We start from the raw sequence: 26,212 nt of genomic DNA, 5'->3' as shown, positions 1-26,212 counted from the left end.
TGTTTCATCTTTGCCTTACATTGTTTTGTCTAGTCATTTTTACATCAACAGTTGTTTAGATACTTGTTATCTGTTTGGGTTTGGCTCCTGAATTGTATGTCTATCTTCCACTTGTCTGATATACTTGCTTGATTTTCCTCTTATCAACTTCTTACAGTTTCTTTCTTTTGAGGTTCTTCATAGAAATCCTGTGGTGTTTTCTGGAAATATGCATATGCTGTCCTGCTCTCCTCCACTTTAGCATGCATCTCATTGTTAGCTTTGGCATATGCTATGTGGTTTTTCTTTGTTCTTGGGACCTTATAAGTTGTGATGCCATAGTGGCTTAGGTCCATTTTCCATTGACTTTTCTTAGGATTTTATGTATGACCCTGTTTCTTGGATGTAAAATATTGATACGGTTCCAGATATTATCATGCCTCAAATAATATTGGCCCACTGGCATTTCACCATTCCAAATATTATATTTCATTTGTTTCCATCAGAGTATCATATTCCTTTAATTATCATTTCTTTCCCCACCTCTGGTTTCTTCTTTCTCCATTTTCTTCCCTCCTCCTTGAAATCCCTTGAACAGCATCTTTTAGAAAAGGTTCAAGTGTTACTTTTAAAGCAAGCAATCAGACCTTTTTCCCATACTTCAGGGAATTTTTATCCTCACCTTTTTCATTGTCCCTAAGCAAACTGGGGATTAACAGTCAGTATCTGATTTATCTTTCTTCAACCACTTCATTTCAGTATGCTAGTTCACCATGTAGTCTTTCCTCACCCTGAAATGGGTTTTCTCTTGGGTTGTGGATGACTTCATGGTATGTCTCCAATACTTACCAACATATACCAATATCACATCAGTCTCATCCTTATCTTTGGTTTATCCATTTTGAGCACTTCCCTTTGGACATTGTTCAGCATCTTACATGTTTTATTGTATTGTCCAGACTTTTCGTGTCATCTGGATGTTCAGCGACTGGGATTTCATTAGAATGTGGATGGTTGGTTTGGTCTGGCTTATTACAAACAGAAATTTGACAATTCTATTAAGCTGCTACTTTCTGTGGCACCTTGAGTGGGCTGGTTGGTCAAATTATAAAACTCCTTCCTCAGACCCCACTTCATGTCTTGTCTATTTCAGGGTCTTTTTTTGACAAGAATATCATTTGAGCATGCCTTTTCCTTTACAGCTTAGTTCAATTGAACTTTGGGTTCCTTGTGTCCTCTAGGCTCCTTCACTTACAGTTCATAAGGTTTTTTTCTGTTTTGGTGGTGTGATCTTACATGACATCAGTAATCCCTCTCAGTCATTCCCATGTGAGATTCTTTCCCTGGGCACTTCACAAACAATTGAACTTTGACTGAGATCCTTTTTCCACCCCCAGTTCTCTTCCTCCTTCTATGTGAGACAATCTGCATTCATGACTGGACTAAGCATATATGCCACCTGTTGTGCTGCTGCTTTATCCTCCTTCAGACTTAGGTCTTTTTGGGAATGAAGAATGTGGGTCAATCCCTGGGGAACTTTGTTTCATTGATCTGTGGATGAAGCAGTTTGAATATTGCTGTTATTAAATTTCTGTCCATAGATTGAACTTTACGTCAGTTTCTTCTTCTCACTTGACATTGTATGAGGCTAATTCCTTTGGATGTTTCAAGGGTGGCAAGGGGTTCCCTTTTCCAGAGATCTATGTTTTTGGATATTGTCTCTCTTATTCTGGAACTTTGCATATCACATTCATCTTATTGCATGTCACATGCAGAGTGCTTTTAGTCTGGTTGCAGCTTTTCTTTATGTGAATGTAGGTGACATAATATCCTCCAATTTGCAATAATCAATATAACAGAATGAGATGTTAATATGCAGTTCACCCCTTCAGTTGGGAGCCCTCATCCTATCCTTGCATGGATATTGGTATCCCATGAGCACGTTTTACGTTTAGAGTGACCCAATTAACGAAAGTCCTCACACAAGTTTCGGGTTTTCTATATTCTTCCCTCACAGTGGTGATGGTGGGATTGTTATAATTCTGTCCTTGGTTATTCCTCATTTTCTGTTCTTATGGGGATGTTATTGCCAACTGGATAGTTCTGGCCCATTTCATGGTTCGGGCAGTTGTGGGATTAAAAATTTCAAAACTGGTTCTATCTCACTTTACACACCCCGATGTTTTGCAATGGAAAATAATAACGAAAATATCTTACTGAAATAATTTATTTAGCATACTTTAAATATTTCCAAATTGCCACTTGATTATCATCAAAATCTTTATTCCTTCCACGTTTGATTCTGTTCTTATCATCTGTGAGGTTTTTTTCTTAGCCACATTTGAATTGAAGAAGTGGGATCCCATGAATCCAATGGGAGGCCAATCAAATTAATTGTCATCAGGTTTTTAACTGTAAGGTGGCTCCTTTCATCAGAATATATGGTATTCATTATTGACAACCCTCTTTGTGTCTTTGTGGAACTAAGAGCAACAGTATTGATGATATTTTTAGTTTTTTGTACAGTTCATGGAATCTCATGATTATGGCAGTTCATTGGACATTGTCCACATAGTCATGGAAATCATTTATGCTGATTTTCTGATGAAAGCAGCTTACTGAATTTGTTCAATTTTTCTTCTGTGGCTTCCCAGTGGACAACAACTTCATCAGTATTCCAAGAATCTGGTTCAAGTGTGTTTACCAATTAATGAATTTTATTGTCATTTTAAGTTATCACAATCCATCATATATCTTATTCCAGTAGTTTTTGATGAGGAAGGCTGACATATCTTTGATTTTCAAAAAACTCAATATTTCTAAAGGCATCAAAAACAATGGTTTTCTTTTCAAAGGTTCCCCTACTTCCTTTTAGCATTTCAAATGCCTAAATTTTAAGAGCAGGTTCTTACAAACAAGTATGAACCACCTGAACCCCACCACTGGTTGCAGGAGTTGATTGCATGCCATGTTCATCCTTTCAATACTAAATGCCAAGTTTCTAGATCAATAGCTCAGAGCTAATTCTTGTGTCATACCCTGGAATTTTAGTGGTTCTTAATTCCCTAGTTTTTGGGTTTAAGATGAAAATTGTATGATCCTCATCCTATTTTCATGTGGATGTTGGTACCTCACAAGGTTTTGGATATAGTTGAGTTACTGAATACAGTCTGTTGTGCCCTATATACTCTACACCCATGGGCACATTCTAGTTTACTCACTTTTCTTATTGTGGGATTGAGTTAAAACATCTTTCTTTTGTAAGAATAACTTTTCTACAACATTCTCTCTCACTTGTGTGTGTCCCTTTCATTTTACACCCTAATATCTTACACATTCTGCATATGAGTGAAGAGTATATCTCCTTCAGAAGTGGGGTGGCTCCCCTCTTCAGATTTTTTGATCTGACCCTCTCAGCTACAGAGGTATTCTTTGTATTTTTTAAGGGGGTACACTTGTTTTCCTTCACGCCAGTCCTTTCTCCTAATTAGTGTGGGATTCTAACTAATCTTGTGAACTGAGTGAAGTACGTTATTGGAAATTACAATTATCCTATGCCAAAAATGTATTTCTGATAGGTACTTCTGACTCTTCTTTCCCATACTATTCTAGTGTTTTAGTTTTCTGCTAAACTTCAAAATCATAGATTAGTAAAGGTGCACAGAGGGAATCACGTGTGTCACACGAGTATACTGTACTCCTGTTGACGTGCCTCCTGGTGGCACAGCAGTTTACCTCCTGACTTACACCTCTAGAAACTGGGTTTTGATAACCATGGTGGGCAAAGCACAGATAACCCTTTGTGTAGGTTTCTATTTAACTACAAACAATAATCTATTGGTGGAGAGATAAAACATGATGTTTTACATGAGACACATTGGAATTACTTGATTACAGTAAGGAGGAAGGAATAGAAGACCTGTGGCATGCTTAAAGAAAATATTTGCATATTGTGGGTAGCAATAAATAGTTAAGCTTGTGAATGGAGTTAAGTACCCATTGGAAGTACATTTTCAGTTTAGGAAAATTATAATGTTTTGTCCCTGTGTTTGGAACAAACAAATTGATATTGTTTGTCTTATATTTATATAAGACCAGAATCATCTCCCTCTGTAGGAAACAAATAAACTGGTATTATTTGTCTTATATTTATATAAAACTAGAATCTTTTCCTTCTGTAATAAATGAAGAAACTGGTATTGTTTATCTGATATTTCTGTAAAACTAGACTCATGTCCCTCAATTAGGAACAAACAAACTGTTATTATTTGTTTGATATGTATATAATCATGTCCCTCTGTTGGGAACAAACAAAGCTGTACTGTTTGTGTGATATTTATATAAAAGTAGAATTGTGGCCTTTTGCTGGGAACAAACAAACTGGTTTTGTTTGTCTGATATGTATATAATAATGTCCTTCTGTTGGGAGCAAACACACTAGTATGGGATATCACAAGAGATTTCCAGTATCATGGAGTGACTGGCATTGTTTATATCTGATATACACAGATAAACATAAAGTTGCAGCACTTCCACCAATCTTACAATGGCACTGATACTTGTTAGACATGGTTCAAAGAGCAGTAAAATGATATACTTTAACTGTAAGTAAATCAATACAGTTTGAAGTTATTCTAGGAATGAAAAAGGATAACTTGGATTTATTTCAGTTTTTTTTTCTTGTGTGTGTGTGTTATTATAAGGCTGGTCAAATTTACCATTCTCATATGGAGATAAGGTAGAGAAAATAACAGATAAGACCTAAAGTTTCTGTAAAAGTAAATGTTTGAAATATATTTAGCAGATGTTATGGATTACACAAAGGATTGATTGGTTGGTTGGTTGATTTAGTGTTTTATGGCACAAAGCAGCTCAGGCTATCTGCGCCTACACAAAGGAACTTTGAGATTTTTAAGATGAGGAAAACTGTTTTTAATGTTGACAAAAATTATTTGCACATGGAATAGTCAAAACAAGTACTCACTATATCCATGGAAATAAAAACTACCTCACTGAAAATGTTTTTTATGTGTGAAAGACTTAATATGTTAACTGAAAAACTGTCAAATATTGTGAATGTATGTGCACTGTATTGAAAGTTACAAATATTAAATCCATAAGGACTTTAAACAAGTACAGAGAGGCTACATGGTTGCCAAAACTACAAAACTAATGTAGTTTTTCAGCAGTTTTGTTTGTAGACTGGCTTTATAAACATAGCTAATACAACCATACACATCTATGTTACTTTTAATTATGTAAATAAATCCTGTGATTGGTTTCACAATATTTAAAATTCAAATATATTATGGCTTAGTGTAATTAAGAGAAAAAAAACTGATTTCAACCACTCAGAAGAAGATTTCTTGTGGTTTGGCCTTGTTTAAAGAAACAGAGGCCATTATTCACAGCCTGGGCTCAGTAATTAGTTCTTAACAACAACATGCACTGGAAACAGTGTCCCATTCCTCTTGTAAAACGACAAAAGTTGGTGTCTCTCAAAAGGTGTTTTAAAATGTTTATGAATGGTATAACAGGATCCAGAACGGGGATTGGTCTGGACGAGGCAGTTTCTAAGCATTCGTCCTTAATTACTGCTGAGAACAACATGAAACATAATCAGAACCTATCTTATACACACATGATGATTTTATTGCAATTCTTGAACTGTAGCATAAGGGAAGCTAAAACCGTACATACTAGTTGATCATTCTACTTTCTATATGTAGATAATTGTTTATTCAAAGGCTACAGTTTTTATTTTGCTGTGATGCTATTTTCTAGGCTCGAGTAGATGAGGAATTGCTTATATATGAAGCTTTTCCATTCTATGAAACACAGACAGAAAATCATTTGAAACTTCGTTTCAAGAAGGTTCGTTTTAAATTCATTATTTATTTGAAATATGCATTACTTGCTTGTACTTTTCACATTAATTCCAGACTGTTTTTCTATGTTACTATTGTTCTGAATTAAAGAAAAAGTACAAACATACAATAGAAAAACAGTCTAGACACTGTCTACATGACTATTCTTTGTTTGTACTTTTATTTTAATTCTACATCGTTTATGTATGTCACTATTCTTTGTTTCCACTTTTGCTTTAATTATATACTGTTTATGCATGTTACTATCCTTCGTTTCCACTTTTGCTTTAATTATATACTGTTTATGCATGTTACTATCCTTTGTTTGTACTTTTATTTTAATTCTCCACTGTTTATGTATGTGACTATTCTTTTTTTGTACTTTTTACTTTAATTCTCCACTGTTTATGTATGTTATTATTCTTTGTTTCTACTTTAATTGGGCCCGGCATGGCCTAGCGTTAAAGGCGTCGCAAGTAATCTGAGGGTTGCAGGTTCGCGCCCGAGCCGCGACAAACATGCTCGCCCTCCCAGCCGTGGGGGTGTTATAATGTGATGGTCAATCCCACTATTCGTTGGTAAAAGAGTAGCCCAAGAGTTGGCAGTGGGTGGTGATGACTAGCTGCCTTCCCTCTAGTCTTACACTGCTAAATTATGGACGGCTAGCACAGATAGCTCTCGAGTAGCTTTGTGCGAAATTCCAAAACAAACAAACAATCTACTTTAATTCTATACTGTTTATGTGTGTGACTATTCCTTGTACACTCTTTATATATATTACTATCCTTTGTTTGTACTTTTATTTTAATTCTACACTGTTTATGTATCTGACCATTCTTTATTTGTATGTTTTACTGTAATTCTACACTGTTTATGCATGTGACAATTCTTTGTACTTTTATTTTAATTCTACACTGTTTATGCATGTGACTATTCTTTGTTTCTATTTTTACTTTAATTCTACACTGTTTATGTATGTTACTATCCTTTGTACTTTTACTTTAATTCTACACTGTTTATCTATGTTACTATTCTTTGTTTCTACTTTTTAATTTTTACACTGTTTATGTATGTGACATTATTTGTTTGTTGTTTTACTTTAATTCTACACTGTTTGTGTGTTGCTATTCTTTTTTGTACTTTTATTTTAATTCTACACTGTTTATGTGTGTTGCTATTCTTTGTTTGTACTTTTATTTTAATTCTACGCTTGTACATTTAATTCTGCACGATTTATGTATGTTACTATTCTTTGTTTGTACTTTTTACTTTAATTCTACATTTTAATGTATGTGACTATTCTTTGTCTCTACTTTTACTTTAATTGTACACTGTTTGTGTGTCATTATTCATTGTTTCTACTTTCACTTTAATTTTACACTGTTGATGTGTGTTACTATTCTTTGTTTGTACTTTTATTTTAATTCTACACTGTTTATGTATGTGAATGTTCTTTATTTGTACTTTTACTTTTATTCTACATTGTTTATGTATGTGACAATTCTTTAATTATCTTACATGAGTATCTTGTGAGAAATCTTTGAACTTTGAATTTAATTTGATGTATTTTTCAGCTCTCTCATGGTATAATCTTAAAGGAAAGGAGAATGTTCAAAGCTAGAAGAAAACCAGAAGCAGTGGATCAGGAGAGTTATTGATCGTCATTGTTCACTGCGCTACTATGCCGATATTTCTGGTTATTCTGGAGTAAGAAGTTCTTTCTTGTCACAAGTGTTTGAATTTTTAATATTCATCCAAACTTAGCTAATGAGCATTCTTCACTTCTTGATTTAAATATTTGTGGTTCTAGCTCTTCAGAACTAATGATAAGGTTGATAATTTCAGGTTTTTATCTGTGGACCATACCCACACTGGCTTTTCATGACCACTCGAGGAGAATTGCGCTCGCATCCAATGGGAATTGATGGTGGTGTTTCATGCTTTGCTGCTTTCCACAATGTAAATTGTCCAAAAGGCTTTCTGTATTTCAATAAACAGGTATATCTATAAGTGTTTATATTCTTATTTTTTACTTGAATAGATCAGAAACAGTTTTAAATAATACAGTATTATGTTCTTTCCAAGTGTGACTCACTATACACAGAGTTAATATTTATCAAGTAAACTTGTAGTCAGTGTGACTCACTATAGACAGAGTTGATCTTCATTAAGTAAACTTATAGTCAGTGTGACTTACTATAGACAGAGTTGATCTTCATTAAGTAAACTTATAGTCAGTGTGACTTACTATAGACAGAGTTGTTCTTCATTAAGTAAACTTATAGTCAGTGTGACTTACTATAGAAAGAGTTGATCTTCAATAACTAACTTTATCTAGTATCAAGTTAATGTGAAAGTATTTGTTTGCTAAGATGTAAACACACAATGTGGAGTGTAGCTTTGTGTAGTGTAAGCATAATATAATATCTAGTTTACAGGTTAATTCTTGTAAGATATTAATATCATAGTGTCAGTTTACATAAGATATAAACATACGATGTACAGAATAGCATTGTGTAGTGCAAGCATAATATAAACTTTAGCTTACAAGTTAATTATAGTTAGATATTAATATCATATTGTCAGTTTACATAAGATTAAATATATAATGTACAAACAAGCATTGTTTAGTGCAAGCATAATGTAAACTTTAGTTTACAGGTTAATTGTAGTTAGATATTATGGAAGTATCAGTTTACAAAGATGTAAACACATATTAAATATTAACAGTAACAGTTGAACTCTTTTTACCCTTAAATATAAATTTTAAATGTACATTTTATTTTCACAAAGAAAATAAATACAGATGAATTTTAATTACAATTTGAATTTTATTACCTTTGTTTCAGGATGAACTCCGAATTTGTGTTCTACCTACACATCTGAGTTATGATGCTCCTTGGCCTGTCAGGAAAGTCCCGCTTCGTTCCACCCCACACTTTGTTAGCTACCATTTGGAAAGCAAAACTTACTGTGTAGTAACTAGTACAATGACTCCTTGCAGTTATATAGTTAGATTAAATGGAGATGAGAAGGAATATGAGGTTTTAGAAAGAGGTAAGATTGTTCTTATATTTTCATTGTTTAAAACTTGTAACGTTTTACTTTATACAGAATAATGAAATATCAATGTGTATGTTGTTACAGAAATGAGAATATTATTATGTAATATAGCAAGTTTTAGAGATGGTAAGATCATAATCATGAAACACGTGGTGTAACTTTTCAAAATTGTTAGTGTAAATTTACTGAGTTTTATTTATTATTCCATAAAATCCCCTCTTGCCAGATTGGTAAAGTGTTGAGAATACAAGTCCTTGCTACTGTTTAAGTCCTTGAGGCAGCTCCAGACAATAAATGATAGAGACTTGCTCACAACATGAATGTAAAGCAGTATGACTCAAACATTTTCACAACATGTGAATGTAAAGCAGTATGACTCAAACATTTTCACAACATGTGAATGTAAAGCAGTATGACTCAAACTTTTTCACAACATGTGAATGTAAAACAGGATGACTCAAACTTTTTCACAACATGTGAATGTAAAGCAGTATGACTCAAACTTTTTCACAACATGTGAATGTAAAGCAGTATGACTCAAACATTTTCACAACATGTGAATGTAAAGCAGTATGACTCAAACTTTTTCACAACGTGAATGTAAAGCAGTATGACTCAAACATTTTCACAACATGTGAATGTAAAGCAGTATGACTCAAACTTTTTCACAACATGTGAATGTAAAGCAGTATGACTCAAACTTTTTCACAACATGTGAATGTAAAGCAGTATGACTCAAACATTTTCACAACTTGTGAATGTAAAGTAGTATGACTCAAACGTTTTCACAACATGTGAATGTAAAGTAGTATGACTCAAACGTTTTCACAACATGTGAATGTAAAGCAGTATGACTCAAACATTTTCACAACGTGAATGTAAAGTAGTATGACTCAAACTTTTTCACAACATGTGAATGTAAAGCAGTATGACTCAAACTTTTTCACAACATGTGAATGTAAAGCAGTATGACTCAAACATTTTCACAACATGTGAATGTAAAGCAGTATGACTCAAACTTTTACACAACATCTGAATGTAAAGCAGTATGACTCAAACTTTTACACAACGTGTGAATGTAAAGCAGTATGACTCAAACTTTTTCACAACTTGTGAATGTAAAGCAGTATGACTCAAACTTTTCTCAAGTAGAAGAGAAAGATAGGAGTCTCAATAATTTATTACAAGCTGGTGTAATCAAACATTAATTCACCTATAATTTTATGTCTTACTTACCTTTGTTAAAAATATACAAAAATTTCAATCCTTATCTTAACAAATGGGCATATTTGTACTTTAAAATTTTAAAATAAAAATTGTACTCGATAAGACTGCTTTTATCCTATTACTTTGATGTTTTATGAAGTAACTCATGTTACTTTCAGGCAGTAGATTTAAAAGTCTGAAAAGTTAATGTAATTTAGTCATATAAAGGTTTAAAAATTCCTTTACAACTTGGAGCATTGACTGTAGTTAACACTGGCTTTGAGGGAAGAAACACAAGAGTCATCAGGTTCACATGGATCAGAAATTACTGATTGTTATTAGTTATAAACATTTTTAATAATAACATCTGAAAGAGTTTTGTTCATCTCTTGGAAGAGGCAGGACATATCATATTAGTATAAAACATTTAGTGATATCTCGTGAAAGCTAAAGGACTGATTGCTCAAACTTTACAGGCTGTAATTAGTTAGGCACAGTTAATTTCTCACAAATTAGAATGAGAAATTCAGAGTGCAGGTGTGTCATGACACAAGGAAGTGAAGACAGAATTAATTTAACCCTAACCATCCTTGTATCTTTTACTGCACATAACACAAAGTTTTAGTGTCTTATATTCAGAATTTATAAACTACAACTTGTTTATGTTATTTCAATTAGTACAGCATAAAATCTTAGCTAATAATCCATATTTTAATAGCATAAAAATTTTATGTTCTTCAATATTTTAAAAAATCCTGAACTTCCCTTAGTGTGACACACATGACACATTTTCTCTTGGCATGTCATCATCCCTATTTTATCTACCACCCCTTGAGAAAGTACAAAATAAAACATAAATTACTCACTAAAAATCATCATTGGTCAGATAAACTACATTTATTATAGTCTTTGACTTTTGTTAAAGAGATATCAAATAGAAAATCCGAACCCTCCTGCCACAGCCACTTGTCACATTTCATAAGTTGTTAATAATTCACTCTTATGTCTAAATATATATTACCTATAACCAATAGAAACTTGTTTATATCAATCAAATTATGTATTATATAATATTATGTTCTCAACAGGTAAATGTTCATTTCTCTCAAAAGTACAAACATCGTTCTCATAAGAAAGTTAAAGGCTAGCTTGGGTGAATTTGTAACAACTGTTGTCACAGAGCTTGAGAGCTAGAAAATGTTTAAAAGAGAATTTGACTACTTTTTGCATCTTATTACTCTATATTGTTTGGAGCATTATTTAATTAAATAAAAATATTAATTGAAATACTGTGAGTAGTATAAACAAATTAGGGCGAACTCTTTCAGACAACTGAAAATGAGAAAAAAAAGATTTGATAATTATTTCTTGATTTTCATGTTTATTCTTTATGTATAGTTATAAAAACAATATATGAATGTAAAAATGATGTTTTTGAGTTAATTAAGGTTAGATTGAGTAAAATGAATAATAATAATAAAATAAAAATGTTTTACAAGGCATGCATGAGAGTTGCTTGTACCAGTTGTAGTAGCTGATAGATAAAGTAATTCAGTAGCTTAACATGAGCTCCACATTCTTTGAGTGATTTACAACTTATAACTGTTGCAGACAGTAGGTAGTCAGGTTGAAAGTGCATTAAAATTTAACTGTACAATAGATTTATATTGTTGCAAACCTAGAGATGATTAGGATAGACAAATGTAGTTTTGTATTACAATATGTAATCAATATAGCAAGAAATAAAAAGGTAATTCAGATTTATGTTGTTAAAAACCTAGAGATGATTAAGGAAGACAAATGTAGTTTTATATTACAATATGAAATCAGTATAGAAAGAAAGAAAGGCATTTAGATTTATATTCTTAAAAACCTAGAGATGATTAAGGAAGACAAATGTAGTTTTATATTACAATATGAAATAAATATAGAAAGAAAGAAAGGGTAATTTAGATTTATATTGTTACAAACCTAGAGGTGATTAAGATAGACAAATGTAGTTCTATATTAAAATATGAAATCAATATAGAAAGAAAGAAAGGGTAATTTAGATTTATATTGTTACAAACCTAGAGGTGGTTAAGATAGACAAATGTAGTTCTATATTACAATATGAAATCAATATAGAAAGAAAGAAAGGGTAATTTAGATTTATATTCTTAAAAACCTAGAGGTGATTAAGATAGACAAATGTAGTTCTATATTACAATATGAAATCAATATAGAAAGAAAGAAAGGGTAATTTAGATTTATATTCTTAAAAACCTAGAGGTGATTAAGATAGACAAATGTAGTTCTATATTACAATATGAAATCAAAATAGAATAAATAAAAAGGTCATTTACATTTATATTGTTAAAAACCTAGAGATAATTAGGATAAACAAATGTGGTTTTGTATTACAATATGAAATAAATATAGAAAGAAAGAAAGGGGTTAAGATTTATATTGTTACAAACCTAGAGATGATTAGGGTAGACAAATGTAGTCTCATATTACAATATGAAATCAATATAGAAATAAATAAAAAGGTAATTTAGATTTCTGTTATTACAAACCTTGAGATTATTAGTATAGACAAATGTAGTTTTATATTACAGTGTGAAATCAATATAGAAAGAAAGAAAGAAAGGGGTTTAGATTTATATTGTTACAAACCTAGAGATGATTAGGACAAACAAATATAGTTTTGTATTACAATATGAAATCAATATAGAAAGAAAAAATGGGTAATTTAGATTTATATTGTTACAAACCTAGAGATGATTAGGATAGACAAATGTTTTATATTACAATATGCAATAAGTTTAGAAAGAAAGGGGTTTAGATTTATATTGTTACAAACCTGGAGATGATTAAGATAGACAAATGTAGTTTCATATTACAATATGAAATAAATATAGAAAGAAAGGGGTTCAGATTTATATTGTTACAAACCTAGAGATGATTAGGACAAACAAATATAGTTTTGCATTACAATATGAAATAAGTATAGAAAGAAAGAAAGAAAAAAAGGGGTTTAGATTTATATTTTTAAAAACCTGGAGATGATTAAGATAGACAAATGTAGTTTTGTATTACAATATGTAATCAATATAGCAAGAAATAAAAAGGTAATTCAGATTCATGTTGTCACAAACCTAGAGATGATTAAGATAGACAAATGTAGTTTTGTATTACAATATGTAATCAATATAGAAAGAAAGAAAGGGTAATTTAGATTTATATTGTTAAAAACCTAGAGATGATTAGGATAGACAAATGTAGTTTTATATTTCAATATTAAATCAAAGGCATTTCAAAATAATGAAGAGTATGTTTAGTTTTAACATGAAAATTACTTTGCACATGGACTGTTGAAAACAAATACTCAATGTATTTTAGGAAAGATCTTTATTTTATTTTATTTGAACTCCTTTACTAAAAATATTAGTTTTTTTTATGTGTTTAAAACTTATAATATTGAATGAAATACTGCCAGATTTTGTGAATATACACACTGTTGATACCTGTTTATTCACTGAGAGCACATGTACAGAAAAAAAATATTCCTAACTGCAGGTGGCAGCACTTATCTCAATATTCTTAATGCTCCCACTTAATTTTAAGTTTTACACAAACTTACAATTACTGTCAGTGACTTAACCATACACAGCCATTCATTTCATCTTGAACAACACTGAGTCCAAGGATGTAATGGAGCTTTCCAAGGTCTTTCATGCAGAATTTTTCCTTCAGTGCTTCCTTTATAGTGATTATTTCATCATCACTATCAGCAACCAAAATAATGTTATCCACATATATTGCAACTATTGCTAGATTTTCACCCTTCTGTTTGTAAACACATGGATCTGCTGAACTCTGAACAAATTCCAGTTCCATCATCTGTTCATGAAATGATTTATTCCAAAAGTTTGGTGACTGTCTAAATCCATACAGTGATTTTTTCAGTTTACACACAAAGTTTTCCTTTCCTGAAACAGCATAGCCTTCCGGTTGTTCCATGTATATCTCTTCATCCAGATTTCCATTTGGAAATGCAGTTATGGCATCCATGTGGTGAATTTTCAAGTTGTTCTGCACAGCAAATGCAATCAAGGAGCAAATTGATGCATAGCACACCACTGAGGAGAAGGTTTCCTCGTAATCCAGACCATAATTATGCTAGTAACCTTTGGCCCCCAGCCTACTCTTGAACGTCTCTATATTTCCAGTATTTCCATACTTAACTTTGAACACCCACTTACAACCTATAGGTTTTCTTCCAGTTGGTAATTCCACCAGATTCCAGGTGTCATTTTCTTGTAAAGACTCAAATTCCAGATCTGTGGCTGACTTTCTCTCCTTTGCATTGCTTCACTCAGTGTGCTTGGCTCTAATATACTGCATAAGTTTGCAGTGTGACAAACTGATTCATTTGCTGCTGCCATATCAGCATACTCATCATATTCATAGCGGATGGGGGTTTCCTGTTTCTTGTTGGTCATTCAGCTTTATCTTTAGCTTTAACTTCTGTTTCTTGGTCCACTATCTGTTCACTTGATGAGATATACTTATTTGTCACAGGCTTTTGACCAAATTCTGATTCATTAAAGATAACATCTCACCGTATGAAAATCTTCTTGGATTTTTCATCATACAGTCGATATCCCTTGGTGCAGTTATCATATCCAATGAAACGTACCTTCATAGACTTCATGTCTAATTTCTGCCTTGACGCATCTTGCACATGTGCATATGCAAGACATTCGAACACTTTCACGTGTTCTACATCTGGTTTCTTCCCATACCATTTCTCATGTGGCATACTACCACATTTGCCAATGTGGATACTCTGTTACCCACATACGCTGCAGTAGCTACAGCTTCTGCCCAGTACATTCTTGGTGACTTAGCATGTAACAGCATGCTTCTTGCTGATTCCACAAGAGTTCTGTTCCTTCTCTCACCAACACCATTTTGTTCTGGACAATATGCTACTGACATCTCATGATGAATGCCTCTTAACTTCAAATATTGCTGGAACTCATTTGATGTATATTCTCTGCCATTATCTGTGTGCAGGGTTTTTATGTGCTCTTCAGGTTCATTTGAGTACAACTTCTCAAATTCCTTGAATTTCTCAGACTTCTGAATTCTGTTTCAAGAAATACACTCTGCAGCATCTTGAGTAATCATCAATAAATGTAACAAAGTACTTGCTACCTCCAATAGATGGAGTTTGCATAGGACCACAGACATCACTGTGTACCAGTTGCAGTCTTCTCTTTGATCTGATTACTCCCACTGACTTAAATGGCTTCCTGTGCATTTTACCTTTAGTGCATCCCTCACAGAAACTGGCTTCACCAGACTTCTGGAATTTGATTCCACTTACATTTCCACTCCTGACAAGCTTCTGTAACTGTGAAACACTGACATGCCCTAGTCATTGATGCCATATACCCAAGCCATTCATGCTGCTGTTTGAGGCTACTAAGGCATTCTCAGTAACACTGGTCTTACAGTCCAGTTGGTATAGACCATTATTTTTTCTTGTACCTATGTCATGGAGTTGTCCTGATTTACCTTGAATGTAACAGTGATTAACTCCAAACTGCACAATATTTCTTTTTTCAGTTGCATCTCCTACTGAAAATAGATTGTTAGCTAATTTTGGTATATGAAGGACACTCTGCATTGTGACATGCTTTAAATTACTGGCTTTAAAATATCATTTCTAGTTTACAGTTTCTTCCATCACCAATCCTAACTTGCTGAGGTGTGCTAAACTTGTGATAATTTGATTATGTGTTCCTCTGGTGTAGATGCACCAGAATCCACCAACCATTCCCCATTTCCTGTTCCTTTATCATGGTTTGTTACAAAGGCAACACCATTGTTTCCATCAGTATAATCTTCTGCCACATTAATATCCACATTCTTAGCTTTGTAGACCATTTCCTTCTGTGTTGGACAATTGCATTTTATCTGTCCCTCTCTGCCATACTTGTAACACTTGAAGCTGTTACCCCTTTTCTTTGTTTCTTGTGTTCCATGTGGTTTGAAGTTGCTACGAGTGGCTAATGCAGTTGATGATGTTTCATTCGATGTGGTCTTTTTCTTCATTTGTTCTTCATTAATCAGTCTCTGTTGCACAAATTCTAATGAGATATCATCAATTTTGGTTTCTAGTGCTGTTACAATTGTATCACAGTTAGTTGGCAGACTACCAAGTAAGGTAACAATCTAATATTCTTCTGCTATTTCCGTCCCAACCGCAGCAAGTTGATCTGTAAATTCCTTCATTTGTTTCAAATGTTCCTGGACCGTCATGCTTTCTTTCATTTCACATCGAAAATACTTCTTTTTCAGGAATAGTTTATTGGCTAGTGTGTTCCTATCAAAGTGAGAACGCAGTACATTCCATGCTTCCTTCAGGAGTGACAAGATAGAGTTGTGCACCTTGAATATTCAGAACAATTGTTGAAAATGTTCTTTCCCTTTTCCTGTTGAAATCTGCCCTTGTTTGATCATTGGCTGTCTCTGCCAATACTTCTGTTTCAGTCACCTGGCCCCATAGACCTTTTCCTCTCAATAAATGTTCCATTTGAAATTTCCATGTGGCCCAATTATTTTCCCCCCAACTTATTGATATTTTATCTTCCATTGTCAAACTATTTCAACCACAACTGTAATATTCCTTTCTTTTATTTAGATCTATTTCTCCCTTTATGTGACTTGAAAAAATAGTGTCAATCAATATTTTACAGTTTATCTTGGTATTTCACAATGGCTTCCAGACAAAGGAATGAATCACCCAGCACTTGTGATAAAGTATCCATGTAAATCCTGTGCCATCCAACAAAAATTTTCATCCAAAACTGTTCTACAGTCATCCTCAGTATCTCCTGGATTACTTGTACTAACAACTTTAAAACAGTTTCATCTGTATAAGCACTATTAGAGCATTCCTGGGCCCATAACCTGTTGATACATGTTTATTCATTGAGAGCACATGTACAGAAAAAAAATATTCCTAACTACAGGTGGCAGCACTTATCTCAATATTCTTAACACATAGTATATTGAATATTAAAACTACAGGGTGTTCAGAAAGTCACTGTGCAGTTTTGTCTGTTAATAAATATACAAGTGCACAGGGTGTTTGGAAAGTCATGTTGTGAGTTAACTTAAATATTTCCTTTTGAAAATACAAAAAAGTTTGAAATATAAAATATATGCACACTTGCACACTAAGTATTTGCACTACAATGCTTGATTTAGCATGTGTATCTTCACAAAATTTGTAGACTTTTATTATTTCATTTTGAAAATACAAAAGTTTGAATTATAAAATATATTTTATGCCACACTTATTGAAATACATTAAGAATGAAGTAGTTTGATGAAATTTGAATGTGATTCTGTGAAAAAAAGTTGTAGTGTTTACATTTTACCTACCAATATCCATGGCTGACAGGTATTTGTAACTAATTAACCCACCCACATCCATGGTTTATTGACATATCTGTAACTAATCAACCCATCCATATCCATGGTTTATGAACATATGTGTAACTAATCAACCCACCCATATCCATAGGTGAGAGACAAATTTGTAACTAATCAACACACCCATATCTATGGCTGACAGGTATTTGTAACTAATCAACACACCCATATCCATGGCTGATGGACTTATTTGTAACCAATCGAACCTTACCTTCTCCCTTGTTATACATCACTAAGCCTGAAAGCTTATAATGCTAAAAAATTAGGTTTTAATATACCCATTTTGGGTAGAGTGCAGACAACCCATTGTGTAGCTTCACTACTAACAAATCAAATGACAGGTTCATCTCTACATAACCCTACAATTCCATATTTTGTTTACCCACTGTTGGCATTTAGCAACAAGAATTGCTTAGTTTGTGTTGAACAAGTTTTGTTGTGTGAACAGTAATAAAAAAGTGTTTTACCTATTTATAGTAAACTTGTATAACTGAATAAACTATACTGATTTCAGGATATTCCATTATAGTGCTTGACATATTTTTTATGTCTAAAATACATATTTGAAAGCTACTTAAATACTTTTGGATACCCAAATTTGAGATACTCAATAAAGTTTAGAGGAAAACATCATACAGTTATGACAGAAAGTGTTTGTACCCCTGTGTCCTGAGTAGTTTTTTGCTCAGAACTTAAAAAAGTGTCATGATTAGGCTAATAGACATATAATATATTATAAATATTATACTAACACACATCTACATAAATTTTTATGTAAATTAAATGACTAATAAACTGTTTATAAACAAATAACCAAAAATAGGAGGAGCAGAAAGTGTTCGTACAGTTCAGAACATGTGAACAAACTGATATCCCCGTAAAAATTTTGTTTAGTTTGGCGAATAAACTACATTATACCATTCCAGAACTAGACACTTGGTTCATAATTATTGGAATTTAGCCAGCAAAAAATTTACTTTGGGCAATTTAGCCCCGTCTCTGTCATTATCTGCTTGGTCATCATGGCGAACAGGAAACAACTGTCCAACCATTTAAAAAACCAAATTATTGTAAAATACAAGTCTCGTGTGTCTCTTTCCGGTATTGCTACACAACTTAATGTGCCGAAATGTACTGTTCAAAGCATAATTGCCAAGTTTAAGCTTACAGGGTCAACTGCTAACCTTCTTCATTCTGGATGTCACACCAAAATTCCAGGGGGGAACCAAGAGGAAGGTTCTCAGAGAAGCTAGTAAGAACCCTCGTTTAACACGTAATAACATACAGAAACTGATAAGGGAAACTGGGGTTGAAGTAAGCATCTCTGCAGTTACGAACATGTTACGCACTTCTGGGTTCAAAGCATGCCATCCTCGTAAAACTCCATATTTAAAGCCTGTTCATTTAGAAGCATGATTGAGGTATGCAAGAAAACATAGATAAATCATTTACCTATTGAAAGAGTATTCTTTGGTCAGATGAGACTAAAATCGAGCTTTTTGGCCGCAATGATGCTCACAATATTTTCCGTAAGAAGAGAGAACTAAATCTTCCAAAGAACACCGTCTCTACAGTTAAACATGGAAGTGGCTTAATCATGCTTTGGGGTTCCTTCAACTCTTCTGGTGCAGGCAGCCTTCACCGCATCAATGGAATCATGAAAAAAGAAGAGTACATTGATATATTAGGCACTTATATCAAGAATAATGCTCGGAACTTGTGGTTTGGGCGTCGTTGGATCTTCCAGCATGACAATGACCCTAAGCACACATTGAAATATGTGCAATCCTGGTTGCAGAGGAACCAGGTAAGTGTTGTGGAGTGGCCATTGCAGTCATCCGATCTCAACCCAATTGAAAACATTTGGCATGAGTTGAAGACCAGGGTTCATCAGCATCATCCGAAAAAATTGCAAGAGTTGGAGGCCTTCTGTAAAGAACAGTGGAAGAAAATACCAGTCATGTACTGTCAAATGATCATGGAGGGCAATGAGGAGAGATTTCGCTACGTAATTCACCTGAAAGGCTACACAACTGACCATTAAATTAGATGCACAAACATTTTCTGCCCCTCCTATGTTTGGTTATTTGTTTATAAACAGTTTATTTGTCATTCAATTTACATAAAAAATTATGTAGATGTGTATTAGTATAATATTTCTAATATATTATACTTCTATTAGCCTAATCGTGACACTTTTTAAGTTATGAGGAAAAAACTACTCACGACACAAGGGTACAAACACTTTCTGTCGTAACTGTATACTTTTACTTGAGTGCAAAGACCTTGAGTATGCAGTGAGTACTAGAAAAACTTTATTGTTCATTATTTTCTTGTTGTATATGGATATTCTTATTGGTATAGTTTTTCTTTGGTGCAGGGCATATAATATGTTAATTTCATAGTTTTGAAATTAACTTATGTAATTATGTTGTGGTAATGGTACATTTTTGTAACGCTTGATTGTGTTCTTTTTTCTTTCTTGTTATATATAAAAAACTTTCATTAGTATTGTTTTATTTCCTTGTGTTGTTCAGAACATTTTCATTTGTACAGTTTTGTGTTCTTTTCTGAGGTAAGTAGAACGCTTTGTTTTGAGAGTGTAATACTATCCTGTAGTAAGTGGGACATTTTTGCTGACTCATTGTTTTTTTTTTTTCTTGTGTTAGATGAAAGGTTTATTTACCCCACAATAGACAAGTTTTCATTGCAGCTGTTTTCTCCTGTGAGTTGGGATGTCATACCAAATACCAAGATGGAGCTGGAAGACTGGGAACATGTCAGTTGTCTGAAGAATGTCAGTCTTGCTTCAGAAGGAACCCACAGTGGAATGAAAGGATATCTTGCCATTGGAACAAATTACAATTATGGAGAGGATGTTACAAGTCGAGGAAGGGTGAGTTAGAGATTATTACACTTGGACGCTCTTTACTATATTTATCGGACTCGTACGATAAGTTTCAGTACTGCTGCTGCCTTGAAAAAAGCTTTCATGTATATTTAATGTTGCGATATTTGGTTTTATAGCAGTAAAAATAGTAGTTTATTTTTTGTTTTTTTATCACAGTGACTTGAGTTTTGTAATTTTATTTCATTATTTAAGAAAACCGTGTCTGTAAGTGTGTTTATGTAATAATTATAATTGATAATTGCATTTTACACAGGAGACTAATGAATTGAACTTAAGATGGTAGTGCCACTTAGAATACTTTTACAACACAGGAAGATATAAAATCAAACTCAAAACATTTCACTTAGTACAAGAATTGTGGCATTTTCTCTCTCAGTATCTTTCTGTCTGCTCTAATTTATTTACCACCCCTCCAAGAAGTATGAAATGTAACATAAATTACTCATTAAAATGTTGTTATCATCAGACAAAACATAATTTTATAGTCTTCAATCTTAATTGATTACAGAGCCAAAAAACAGAAAATTAGGCCCCTCTTGCATGCCAGCAAGTCGCACCCTCTTTATCAGAAATTGTTTACAGCTCTCTCTGACATTCAACACTGTATTATTTATAAGCAGTGGAAAGGCAATGTTTTACCATATTAAACGATGTATCATACTGCACTGTTTTTTGTTGTCTGTTGTGCTATATAACATTAGTGGGGTCACTGAATCAAAATGGTATTTGCCTTATAATGATAAAATTGCTTGTTAGAGAGAGGTATAGGTAACAAAGAATTTGTTTAATCTTAGTTACATAGAAACATGCATTATTCAGGTAATCATGTTTATTTTTATTTTTTTATCCTATGAAACAGATGTCTCTGTTTGTCTCACAAAATGAGATACATCTTTGTCTTTTCTCCTGTGTAATTTTGAAATTTGTATGGCTGTTTAATTTGAAAAGTAAATCTTGTTTATAGTTCACTTTTTTTGACAGTGGAAGCAAAGTAAGAAGCATAAGTATATTTAACAAGATTGTTAATAATTATTTACTTGAACAAATCTATGTAACAGGATTGTAAGGTATAAGTCACTTGAATAAATCTACGTAATATGATTGTAAGGTATCAGTCACTTGAACAAACCTACGTAACAGGATTGTAATATACCAGTCACTTGAACAAGTATACTCACCAGAATTGTAATGTATTTTGAAGCCAATCTCATTTGTTTATATTTATTAAATAATAGTAATTAACACGTATGAGAACATATTGTGTTTTCTGTTTAAATAATAGTAATTAACACATATGAGAACATATTGATAGTAATTAACGCATATGAGAACATATTGTTTTCTGTTTAAATAATAGTAATTAACACGTATGAGAACATATTGTGTTTTCTGTTTAAATAATAGTAATTGACACGTATGAGAACATATTGTGTTTTATGTTTAAATAATAGTAATTGACACGTATGAGAACATATTGTGCTTTCTGTTTAAATAACAGTAATTAAGACGTACGAGAACATATTGTGCTTTCTGTTTAAATAATAGTAAGTAACACGTACGAGAACATGTTGTGTTTTCTGTTTAAATAATAGTAAGTAACACGTACGAGAACATGTTGTGTTTTCTGTTTAAATAATAGTAAGTAACACGTACGAGAACATGTTGTGTTTTCTGTTTAAATAATAGTAATTAACACGTACGAGAATATATTGTGTTTTCTGTTTAAATAATAGTAATTAACACGTATGAGAACATATTGTGGTTTCTGTTTAAATAATAGTAATTAACATGTATTAGAATATATTGTGCTTTCTGTTTAAATAACAGTAATTAACACGTATGAGAACATATTGTGCTTTCTGATTAAATAATAGTAATTAACACACATGAGAACATATTGATAGTAATTAACACACGTATGAGAACATATTGACAGTAATTAACATGTATGAGAACATATTGTGCTTTCTGTTTAAATAATAGTAATTAACACATATCAGAACATATTGTGCTTTCTGTTTAAATAATAGTAATTAACACATATGAGAACATATTGTGGTTTCTGTTTAATAATAGTAATTAACACATATGAGAACATATTGATAGTAATTAACACGTATGAGAACATAGTTTTCTGTTTAAATAATAGTAATTAACACGTATGACAACATATTGTGTTTTCTGTTTAAATAATAGTAATTAACACATATGAGAACATATTGATAGTAATTAACACGTATGAAAACATATTGTGGTTTCTGTTTAAATAATAGTAATTAACACGTATGAGAACATATTGTGGTTTCTGTTTAAATAATAGTAATTAACACGTATGAGAACATATTGTGCTTTCTGTTTAAATAATAGTAATTAACACGTTATGAGAACATATTGTGTTTTCTGTTTAAATAATAGTAATTAACATGTATGAGAACATATTGTGTTTTTTGTTTAAATAATAGTAATTAATACGTATGAGAACATATTGTGTTTTCTGTAATATTTTTGTTGCAGATTTTTATATTAGATGTTATTGACGTTGTGCCAGAACCAGGACAACCTCTTACAAAAAATAAGATCAAAGTAAGTGGAAATTGTGAGATAAGAATGTATCCAAACTTCAAGTATTTCATAATGTAATATTTATTAAAAGTGTTTCATAATGTAATATTAATTGTTTGACACTTGAAACCTGCCCCGGGTTTCCTTAACTACACAACATAAAATTTGGGTGTCTTACATTGATTATTCAACTACATTTAGTTTATGTTATACCAATTATTATAGCATAAAATCTTAGCTAATAATCCATATTTAAATAATATATAAATTTTAAGTTTTTTTAATTCTACAAGGCAATATTTTAAAATCCTGAATTTCCCTCAGTGTGACACACATAACACATTTTCTCTTTGCATGTCATCATCCCTATTTTATCCATCATTCTTTCAAAAAGTATGAAATTAAACATAAATTACTTACTATAAAGTTTCTTTGCTCAAATGAAACATAATTTTTATAACCTTCAATTTTGTTTGGTTACATAGCTATCAAATAGAAAGTCAGACCTCTCCTGCCAAACCTGCCTGTCACATCTCCTCTTTAAGGATTTGTTAATAATTCACTCTTACTTTTAATTCCATATTACTAATAACCAATAGAAACTCAAGGTCTTCATCTATCAAATTACATGATGTGTAACATTATATTCTGAATGGTTAAATGTCAGTTTCACTCAGAGTGAAAGCAACATTCCCATGAGAAACTTAATGAGTTGCTTAGATGAATCTTCAGCAGCTCTTGTCACATAGTTAGAAAGCCAGTAAAATGTTGAGAGTTTGGGAAAATTGTTTGTTTTTCACATGTTATTAGTCTATGATTGTTGGTGTATTATTTAATTAAATAAAAATTAATTAGTGCATTACTACCATTAGTATAAAATAGTAGGCTTGTATGTCCTTTACAATCAAAAGCAAGAAAAATGATTTGGTAAGTACTTTATTTCTTGTTTTTTATGCTCAATCTCTATTTAGTATTATAAAAGTAAGGACCGTTTTTGGTTAGTTAAGATTAATATAATAAAACTGTGTCACAAGACACATGCATGAACAGCAAGTAGATAATGTAATTCAGTAAGATAACATGAGCTGCACATATTCTGAGAGATTTGCAACTTACAATGGCACAGATAGTAATTAGACACTGTTTAACCTCTTCACTACAGGCTCAGTATAATATACAAGAGCTTGTCTACACATATGCACATATTAAGTATTTGCATTATAACACTTGATACAGCATGTGTATCTTTGCAAAATTTGTGGAATTTTATTAAAGGTGCAAGTATTTTGCATATAAAAAATCAGATTTTTTAATGAAATATTTTTACTAAAGATTTGTTTATGAAAATAGAGTCTGTTTTGTTACTAGTTTGAGTACAAATGATTTCATGTTATGAATAAATAAACTGTTTTTGGTTCCAAAAATCTCAAATGTTATTTGCTTAAACTCTGAAACTTCACAAATACATTTGAAACATTTGATTTCAGTAATACTTTATATTTTGTGTTATTTTCTATATTCTAACTATGTGGGGTCTGTTACTTTACTAACCTCATAACCATCATAAAAAAATTAGGAAATAAATATAAAGTTTGCTTTTTTCTTGCTAGAATGACCACATATAACATTAAAATTCAAATGTTTAGTTGGAGTAACTTAAGTCTCATAATGCTATATATTTATCATGTTTTATTATATTAACCTTCCAGTCATGCATATCTAACATTATATAACTTGTATTGACATGGTGCACATGCACTGATGTTACGTATCCAGTAATATAAAAATGACCTTTAGTCTTCTCTATCTTGTCTGTCTTTTAGTGGACTAGTATTTTGTAATATACAGTCACATTTCAATTATCATGCATTATATATATGTATATAGATTATTAATATTTAAAATAAGTTATTAAACTTATTTTTCTTCGAATATAGAATAATAAATCCTGAAGTCAAGCAAATGGTTTTCTCTCTATGATCTTTTTACTTGGTTGTTGCTGGACACAGGTTGCTAAGCCTTTTAAAGGTTTGCATGTGGAGGATATCAAACAAAATTAGTTTAGGTTTTATATATACAGTTAAATAACCAAAAAATCATAAATAACTACACTGATACCATTAGAATTCATTATGCATAGTAACTAAGATGTATTCAGATTTTAAAAAATACAAAACTTTGAGCAGACTAAAGATGGAACCCACATCTTTAAGAACTTGGATCAAAAGAACATTGTAGTCTTTTCACAAATTAAAATGGCTGAGAAAACTTCTGTTGACTGGTTATTCACATGTCATACATTGTAATAAGGGTAAATAAGAAACCATTTTAAAAAATGGAAAGAGTTGAACTGGGCCACCATGTTTGATTCATTACATAAGCCATATCTCAACAAAACATAAAGATATTAGTTTCATATTTTTATTCTAGCTTCTTAATATTAGTAATTTGAGTTTCTAATTTGTTTGAAACTGTAGACTTTGTATTTTGATATCACAAGCATCTAATTTTAAACAGTGCTACATTCATCATACCATGTGATTCACTGAAATCTATATTTAGGTGTGTTATTTTAATATTAATTTTAAGTTAATAAATTAAATCATATATAATATTAAAGTTTGAATTATAATCTAGAATTTCATTTTAAATTTATTGACATAAATTTAGGTGTGTTATTTTAATATTTAATTTTAAATTAATAAATTAAATCATATATAATATTAAAGTTTGAATTATAATCTAGAATTTCATTCTAAATTTATTAACATAAATTCATAAAATAGTTCAATGAAGTTTTGAATACAAGTCAACAAATGCAATGATATGGCATTTGACCTATTGTGAAAGGGCTAAAGGGCACTAAAACAATAAAATTTACTTATAAACAGTTATATACTGTTACAAGCTTAGAGCTACTTAGGATAAATTATTGTAGTTTCATAATACAATTTGAAATAATTCTATAAAGAGAAAAAGTATTTTGTTGTTTTTTGTTACCACGTTGGTCAAATTAACCAGTCCCATTTTGACTTTGAGATATGGTAGAGAAAGAAACAGATAGTTTAAAATTTTTTTCAACTTAAAAAGGAAGTGTTTTAGGATTTACACCAAGGAAATATGAGATCAG

General features: G+C 31.8%; 1 protein-coding gene across 1 annotated transcript in view; it reads left to right on the top strand.

Moving 5' to 3' along the window:
- Positions 1-1,852: 1,852 nt before the first annotated feature.
- Positions 1,853-26,212, top strand: part of LOC143235806 (cleavage and polyadenylation specificity factor subunit 1-like) — a 37,718-nt gene continuing 13,358 nt past the window's right edge. Inside the window, 8 exon segments of the mRNA XM_076474001.1 lie at positions 1,853-1,906; positions 5,764-5,853; positions 7,421-7,500; positions 7,502-7,553; positions 7,692-7,844; positions 8,696-8,903; positions 20,279-20,505; positions 23,035-23,103. Coding sequence (XP_076330116.1) covers positions 1,853-1,906; positions 5,764-5,853; positions 7,421-7,500; positions 7,502-7,553; positions 7,692-7,844; positions 8,696-8,903; positions 20,279-20,505; positions 23,035-23,103 — 933 coding nt within the window.

This window comes from Tachypleus tridentatus, chromosome 12 (assembly GCF_004210375.1).
Source record: "Tachypleus tridentatus isolate NWPU-2018 chromosome 12, ASM421037v1, whole genome shotgun sequence".
In the NCBI taxonomy this organism is placed as follows: Eukaryota; Metazoa; Arthropoda; class Merostomata; order Xiphosura; family Limulidae; genus Tachypleus; species Tachypleus tridentatus.
The sequence above is the reverse complement of the archived record's forward strand: the minus strand, read 5'-3'. Positions and strand labels throughout refer to the sequence as shown.